Consider the following 9,313-nt stretch of genomic DNA (forward strand, 5'->3'; position numbering starts at 1 on the left):
ATTCTACAAGAACCTCTGGGCGCAGATCCGTGCTCTACCAAATATGGAGTTGATATGGGGAGGGAACATGAATGTAGTGCTGGATGACATACTAGACAGATCCCCAAACACCACTGAGCGACACACGAATGCAGCCTCCACTATTCTTGATGGCATGAAAGAATTTCGAATGTTAGATGTGTGGCGCACACGCAACCCAACAGCATGTGAAAGTACTCATTCCTCTACAGTAAATAATAGCTGGTCGAGATTGGACTACTGGCTTCTCACGAGCCGAGCCTCCGCATGGGCGATAGATATAACTTACCTTCCCAAAACACTTTCTGACCTTAAGCCCGTCCTACTGGCATTAACAATCCCGACTTATACACCCCCCGTTCATATGGCGATTCAATGCCGTGGCGCTTCTCGACCCCATATATAAGGACACAATACAAAAGCGATTAAAGATTACTTTGAGGACAACGCAAAATCAGTAGATAGCGCGGGTACGTTTTGGGAAGCCACGCTGAGAGGAATCTGTATAAGCACGAATGCAGGCATCCTAAAGGATATCAGAACTCAGTTACAGAAAAGCGAGGATCGCATCAGAAGCTTAGAAACAGAGTATGATACATCTTATAGTGCACTTACCCTTAGTGAGATACGGGAAGAGCTGAATAGATATAATGCATTAGCAGACGAGTAACTTAAGTACATTTCCCGACGTCAGATGGCGCGTGGATTGGGGGAGGGTGGTAGACCGGGCAGGGTGCTAGCCCAGAAGGTGTGTGTGGAACGCAAACAGCAAACGGTTACCCAGATAGAGGATGACAGTGGACAAGTGCACTACGACACACAGGGCATCTTACACACATTTGTAGAGGCATACCAAGACTTTTATGGGTCACAGTCCACGACGCAAACAGATGAGATCCTAAGATATAGCCTTGGTATGGCTGTCAGACACGCACCAGGAATACCTCGCTCAACCTATATCGGAGGAGGAGGTACTGACAGCAATTAAATCGCTACCTAATGGTAAATCACCTGGTCCAGATGGGTATACGCCAGAATTTTATAAGGCATTCCCTGACCTGCTCATTACACCATTGCTGGAAATGTATGGTGAAGCATATCATAAAACAATCCTCCCCCCTACGCTATGTGAAGCGCTCATTGTGGCCCTCCTAAAGCCAGACAAAAGCCCTGATAGGGTGGACTCATATAGACCTCTGTCATTGATAAACACTGATGTGAAGATACTGGCAACAATTTTTGCCACAAGGTTGCAGCCGCTCATGCCCACAATAATTTTACCGGATCAATCTGGTTTTATACCGGCACGTTCCACAGCACATAATCTACGCACTATATTTGCCCTCCTGCATCATCTGAACCCGGAGCTGCAGGCGGTGGCGGTACTACTGGATGCTGCTAAGGCCTTACTTGTTCGCGGTGCTACGAGCAATAGGTCTGCCGCCTAAATTCATTGATGGGGTCGCTCTTTTGTACAACAAGCCCATTGCCTGAGTCAAGGTAAACATGCACATATCGGATGCGGTGGAGATACAACGTGGCACCCGACAGGGCTGCCCATTGTCCCCAATGCTTTTCTCCATTGCATTAGAACCGCTGGCTTGTAAAATACGTCAGGTTTATGCACACGCGGCACTGCGATTTAGTCAGCGACCTATCATCATATCATTATATGCAGATGATATTGTACTCTATCTATGTAATCCGGAAGAAACTCTATCACCAATATTGCGGGAGTACATCAAATATGGGCGAATCTCGGGATTACTAATTAACTGGAGCAAATCGGCTATACTACCGCTGACGGTTGGCACTAGGGCACCGCAACTGGAATACCCCCTCATTTGGCATTATGAACCGGTTAAGTACCTAGGAATCTGGGTACATCGGAATGTGGAACTGGTATTGCGGTATAATTATGGTACCATGATAAGCCGCATGGAAGTAACCAGGTGGATCACGCTACCTCTATCGCTAGCTGACAGAATATCGTTAATAAAGATGGTACTGCTACCCAAATTATTATACCTTTTCATTAACATTCCAATAAAACCGCCGGCTCCAATCTTCAAACAGATATGCTCTAACTTCAGTAGGCTGATATGGGCTGGGAAGCACGCGCGTATAAGTCTACGCACTATGACTCTCCCCTATGAATCATGCGGCTTTGCAGTTCCGGATGTAGATTTATATTATTTATGCGCTCAGGCGCAATATGCGCATTATTGGTATCACCCGGTGAGATATTTACCACACCTGGCAGTTGAAGATGGAGAAGCAGATCCTATACCACTAACTAGTATAATTACACATACTCTGCATCAGTTATCACTGCGAGAAATTAATACAGTGCGAATGACGTCGGAAGCTTGGCACAGCATCAGCCAAAAGGCGGGTAAAAACCCTATATATGCTCCAAACATGCCACTGGCTCATCACCCTGAGCTATCAGTCACACAAGAAAAAAATAGCATGAAGATCCTACAACAAATAGGAATTACACGAATGGGTGATTTGTATCCAGATAGCACTTTCATCTCACTAGATGATTTATCCTATGTTAGTAATCAGACATTGCTATTCAGATTTATTTATCACAGACTGAGGGCAGCAATGCGGGAGCTATACCCCACATTCCCGGCGTTGCCCAAAACACTAAAACCACTACAGATGTTGATAGCCACACCTACTCACACTAACATTTTATCAAGACTATATAAGCTTGTCTAAGACGAAATAGGGACACAAACACATAAGGCTCGGGACAGTTGGAACACACTTCTAGACTCCCCGCTGACGGATGATGATTGGGCGTCATGCTGTGCACTAACGACGCTTCTTACACCGAATGGTAACCTCCGTATTATTCACTACAAATATATACATCAGGTCTACCACACTCCAGCCAAACTATACAAATATGGGTTGCGGGAAGATGCGCAATGTAAGAGATGTGGGGCTGATCAGGCAGACTTCACGCACTTAGCGTGGAATTGTGTTAGGATAAAAAAATATTGGGAGTTGGTGACTCACCATCTGGGTAGGATGACCTCAACTGAATTGCCATGCATGCCACAGGTATGCCTGTTGGGATTGAATATACCGGGGACATCACGCAAAAAGAAATTCACTGCCATAATGCTGCTCTTGGCCAAACGCAGAGTGGCAATGAACTGGGACAGTAAACTAACTCCTACCTTGAGGAACTGGATGCAGGATGCTGCATATTGCAGAGACAATTTTGTATTATATGCTGAGGAGCTGCTGGCTGTGTTGAAACCGGCGGACATTTGGGAGCCTCTTACAGAATACCTATATGATCACCTCACCTTATTCCAAGATAATCACTGACTTAGCTTTTGCATTATTTATATGATGGAAATATGCTGATAACTGCTCAGTTGTGCAGTTCTGGGTACTGCGATTAATAGATTCTCACGCTGTATAATGCCTGGAAAATTGTCCTGGATGTGATTATTGTAATGTACATTTAGCAGAAAATCAATAAAAAAAAACAACAACAAAAAAAAACAAGACTGCCATTTACCACCAGTGATGAAGTAAAGCACATCTCTGTGCTCATTTATGAGGAGATCCGCGATGTGCTTAATTTCTTTCTGGAGAATGTGATTAGAGACTCTTTCACCTAAACCCTGAATGCCAAGAGGAAGACTGTCACACCATGGGTGGGTGTATGCCCTGAAGCCCCGGTGGGGTACTCACTACGGATGTGGTGGCTAAATCGTCTAAGTTTCAGGTTTTTATCTTGCCAGTGTATTTTCATCACATAATGTCTAGAAAGTTTGCAGTAAGTGAACAGGCGTGAAACCAAAAGCACTCCTGAGAAAACTATTTAAACCAACCACACACTGGGGGAATGATTGGGTCATTGCAACCTAGCCTGCTTTGAATGCAGCCTCTTCCTTTGCAGCATAAATGGAGAATGTCAATCCAAGTGATTGCCAGTGTGACAGTGACTCTTTGGGAGTGTTTTATGTTATTGTATCCAGACATAAAACATAATAAACAACAACTAATGGCCATATAACAGATAATGAACAAAGCTGACCTATTGCTGTTGTCAATGCTTCTTAGTAGTAAACAAGTAATACTTATTTTGCTGTGAATAATTAATATTGAAAATGTTTCAGCTCTGAAAAGATTAGAATGTGAAATAATCGTTAATAAGGTTTGTGGAAGTGTTATTAGTCTTCATAGGGTCTCAATCAATAATATTCATCCCTTCAAACCACTTTCTAATGCTTTCTCTCACTGTTATCCACTCGCATTCTTTTACTCTAGACATCTTTCTGAGATCTTCATTCTTCATATATATCACATCATCTCCTTCCCCCTCATCATTGTCATTTCACTCTCTCCTTCTTTACTTCCTTGCATTACCCACCTTTCACCACACACCCACACTCCCTCCACACCTGCAAACACACCATTTTCTTTTCCTTTGTCCTCACAATATTCAGCCCCTCTGTAACTGTCTCATGCGTTTTAATGTAAAATTTTAACTACAATTAGCACATATATGACCATTGATCTGAGGTTTCTGCAGAGAGTGCAATGACTGGATAAGAATTTAATCCTCACACTTTTATCACCCACTGCCACAGTGAGAAACTATCAATGCCTTCCAACTCAACTCCAGATCGCTCAGTTGTGCCCTGTCTTCATCACTAGTTCATAACCTCAACTTACCCAGACACATAGAGGTGACTCAGTTCTCAATATACACTATACAAGAGTCACAAACTACATGGGAAACAACTACATGCATTGTAAACAGAGACTTGGATGGTATTGCTGAAATGCATTCCTTTAAAGGTTTGCACCCATTGTTGAGAACTTGAACTGAGCTTCACTGGCTAACTGAGTCCCTGCCGCTGTATGATTTGTCTTCTCAGTCAGAAATTTTCACCTGAACTGGAGAGAGGGCTGAGCAGAGCTCAGAGTGCCTCAAACTTGCCAGGACCTCGCTAGATCCTTATCAGGACGCTGGTGCTGGGTGCAGCGTGAACCTCCAAACTGTCCATCTTAGAAAGCTGGCTTTCTGAGTCCTTCACACTGATCAGAGGACCAGCTGTGTGTTGTTTGAAAGCCATTGTGATGTTTTTGGGGCTGGGCAGTGCAGTCCTGTCAGGACAAGATAGAGCATGCTCATGGCATCCTGCAATGTACTGCGTGACATAGCACAGAAGACAAGAATGCAACAAAGAGATACATTGTAATATCTGGGCCCAGTGCTAGTTTCCAGGGAAACCAGTCTCATTTTTTCTGAAATTCGCTCACACTGCCTGGGGCACTGTAAAAGATATGAGCACTAAGACTAGTGCAACCATTAAACATAGTGCAGTGAGAGCATAGCACTTTGAACAATGAAGAGGAGCAGCTAAATATACATGTGAATGCATTTTAGTGCAGTGATATAGGACATGCACTAAAGTACATTAGACGAGTACTCAATGTGTGCCACTAGGCAGGGTTGCTACTGCATTTGTGTGCTTACTATAGAACTCAAAGCATGCAGAGTTTTTCTCTATATGCTCCATGATGCACAGAATTAGTGTTTCTGCTTTAGGACCCAGAGGGTGGAACAAGCACGAATAGAATATATTTCTTGTATCTTTCTGCTCTACATCTTCCAGGATTAGAACCTTTGCGCCACCTGGAACTCATAATCTAGTTATTTACACCCTATCATATCTTGAACAATATTGTTCCTTTTTCATAGTGGCACTGTTTGTTGTTATAACAAACCTGCACGTCTTAGTGAATCAGTTTAATTGATGCACAATAATGTCAATGTCTTACCTGTGGATATCTGTAAAGACCCAGTATGCGTGCAAGGCTAATTGAGTGGGTGGATCCATAATACCCAATGATAGCTGGTGGTGGCATACTCCCCCGGCACCGAAAGTTTGGAATCGGCTCCTCATGTCCCGATAGAATCCATAGTGTCCCCTTCAGTGATCGCTGGAGCATCGTACAAGTGTCATAGATCTGGAATCCCAGGGTAATGTTGGGTAAAAGGTTTGTGTTGTTGTTAATCTCTTCAATGGCAAACAGCATAGCCTGCACCATCTGGTAATTCTGGAGTCCAAATCTGGAATATGGAGAGTTTACTATACCTAGGGAAAGGACATTGTTGAAATAATTTCGAGCTCCTATTTCATAGCCAAGTCTAAAATAACAATATATATTATAAAGCAAAGCAAGCTGGGAAGAAGGATAACTGTTTCTGCTGTTTAAGCAGCATACATAAATGTACTCGCTATTTTTCTTAAATGTGCTTCATTTACCGTAACCAAAAGGAGCTAACAGATCTTTTCACAACCAAAAAAACTTGTTCTCACTGATTACCCTATTTGCTAACTTGTTGTGCTGATTCATGCATGATACTCTATCCCATTTGGCCCTAGATGCCTTCTTCTTATTTTTCTTACTAAGTGAAGGTGTTCTGGGAATGGCCAAGGAGATCATCAAGGCAGATGTGTGAGCATCTCATACTGGAGCTCCATTCTATCTGATAATTATCTTCGGCATCTGCTCCGAAACTGTTGGCTTTGATGTGGAGCCTCACTGCAAAGAATTCCTGGATGGTGGGATTCTCAAATCGGTTTTCAGTGACTGCTTTTGTGACTAGGCAAGATGGCTCCCTGAGGAGTCCATGTGTGATGAGCTGATTGGAGTGGACGATACATAGAGGAGCAGCCCTGCTCCCACTTCTGCAGCAGGTCAGGCTCTGCCAGTTTTACATGCCCTGTTTTGAGGTCAATTTCTGCAGCAGTCACCCAGTGTGGGCTGGTGTAAGCAAATGGGTTATTCGTTGAGGGTGGGTAAAACCCTTCTCAAGGAACCACGGCAATGTTTGTCATGGTGAACCACAAATCTCACTAAACTAACCTGTGCTGAACCCTCTGGTAGCTTGGCACAAAAGCAGTCAGGCTTAACTTAGAGGAACTGTGTTAAGTATTTATGCAGCACACAAACAGCAATAAAGTGAAAACACAACACAAACAAAATTCCAAAGCAATTTAGGAAAACATAGAAAATGTGGATAAATGAAGTGACACCAAAACAAATTAAACTTAATCAGAGGAACTGGAGTCATGTGTTTTTAAATCTTTTAGTGAAAACAAGCACCTAAAAGAACAAAGCATCAGTCACGGACATCTAGTCTCGCAAGACCTTGTCAAAGTCAAAAGTTATGGCCGACTGTGATGGGGGGCGGATCGGATACATGAGGTGGATTGGGCCAATTCTCAGCTTACTTTCAGTCTTAAAAGAAAATTTGAACAAAATTTCCTGAGAAGGTAAAGCTCAGTGGGGAAAGGCAGCCATTGGTGTCCAAGGAGGAGACATCATTGTCTGGGAGCTGCTGGACGAAGTCATGGTGAAGATTTCTGAACTTTGACTTTGTCACTATTTTTTAAATGAAAGATCTCCATCAGAACGGAGCTGCAGGCTGTAACTGATGAGGGCTCCACGAGGCCAGATTCCTTTATCAAGAGGCTCAGCTGGACAGGATTTTCTGTTGCAGAGAAGGTCTGGGTCTTCTGTCAGTTCTCAGGCCACTTTTTGGAGATATTTTTTTAAGTCCCAATTTTGGGCAGAAGAAGCACCTTCAATGTATCTGGAGCTTGTTATGTCACTGTAGCTCACAGAAGAGGCCAGTGGACTAGCCCTTGGAGTCACTATGATAGTCCTGGGCTCAAGTAGCAAGACAGGCCTCACACAGCAGTGCAGGCCTCTGATAAAATAAGGCAACCTTCAAGCAGCATGGCTGTCGTGTGGTACAGGCAGCATAGTTCTCTGAGGTGCAAAGCAGGCCTTGAGCAGCAAGGCAGTCCTCTCAAGAACAAGACAGTTTTTCTAGGGGGTCTCCATAGGTCCAGGAGCATACTAAAGAGTTGGTCTGAAGGTCCAATATTTGTACCTGGTGCTAACTTTTGAAGGAGGAATACTTCTAGCCCCCCGCCCAATCTGAATCTGGGAAGATCCTTCCTTCCCAAGCCAAGGCTCCTAGAAGTCTGGGGTGATAAAAGGTTGGTATCAATTTCCTATGCGTGTGTTTGCTAGAAGCAGCCCTTTGAAATGTATGTAGAGCTTGGAGTACCTTGTCCCCAATTGTCCCACTTTCAAGAAACAGCCTGCAGGCACCGAATGGTTAGGACAAGAAAATACCAACTTTCTAAAAGTTGCTTTCAGGGACAGGGGTTGGGCCGGTAATGTGTGAGAAAGGCTAGGCTGCAATAAACTAAGACAAAACTGCAATTGCCAGTGCTGACAATCCTTTCACACATTCCATTTTACTCTTCATAATTGTGCAAATGAATTCCTGTAACCACAGTTTATTTTCTTTATATTCAGAAAACATTAAATACTTTTACCACAACACAACGACCAACAAACATGGAAACATTTTAAAAAGCATATGACTACTTCATGAAAATGTTAACAAACAAAACACTTCAAATTGGCATATAGATAAAAACTTGTATCCTGGCTCTGAATTTGACCACCCACTGGGAGATAAAGGAATTTTTAACACCATTCAACTAGCTCCTGCCTGCCTCACAATTTATATGAAAAACTGCTAGTGACAGGGATGCATCTTTAATGCCATTCTTTCCCCTTATTCCCTTTGCACCAGTGATCTCTCAAAAATGTGCTTTTCTGAGAAAATGTATTCCAAATGGCTGAAGACTCACTGCCATCTGTGTGGGATCAGTCTTTTTCTGTAAACCGGGAAGATGCTAATTTGTCCTTTAAGCCTTTCACTGGATACTTTCAATGTCACTGTGCATGCCACTTGGTCCGATTCTTTACAGGTGGTAAATCAATGTTATTTAATGAAGGCTTTCACTGGGTAATGTCTGTTTAACTGTGAGTGTCGCTTGGTTCTTTTTGCTTCAGCTGGACCTGTTTTTCTTTGAAAATTTGCAAAGAGCCTATCGCCTCCCAGTACGGAGTGTGAGCCAATCAGGTAGGTAAGGTGTGCACAGTAAAATTGAATGTGCGAAAGGATCGTCAGCACCGGCAATTGCAGCTTTGTCTTAACTTTCTAAAAGTGACATTTTCAGAATTGTGACTCAAAATCAAACTTAACCATTAACAATGATTTTAAATTACAATTCTTTAGAGACCGAACATGACATTTCTACCCATTCCCAAACTATGGTTAGCTCTTATCAAATGTCATAAGATAACCCAAGGATATCTTATGGGCGAGGTAGGCCCTGCAGAAGTGAAAAGCTAATTTAAGAGTTTTTCACTACCAGGA

The 9,313-nt window shown here is 43.1% G+C and overlaps 1 protein-coding gene across 1 annotated transcript in view; it reads right to left on the reverse strand.

Annotated features, from left to right (window-relative positions):
* LOC146782767 (extracellular calcium-sensing receptor-like) overlaps positions 1–6,111 on the reverse strand; it is a 215,776-nt gene extending 209,665 nt beyond the window's left edge. Inside the window, exon 1 of the mRNA XM_085637240.1 lies at positions 5,842–6,111. Within this exon, the coding sequence (XP_085493366.1) occupies positions 5,842–6,111 (270 nt within the window). The remainder of the gene's footprint in view (positions 1–5,841) is intronic.
* Between the last annotated feature and the right edge of the window lie 3,202 nt (positions 6,112–9,313).

This window comes from Triturus cristatus, chromosome 12 (assembly GCF_964204655.1).
Source record: "Triturus cristatus chromosome 12, aTriCri1.1, whole genome shotgun sequence".
Taxonomy (NCBI): Eukaryota; Metazoa; Chordata; class Amphibia; order Caudata; family Salamandridae; genus Triturus; species Triturus cristatus.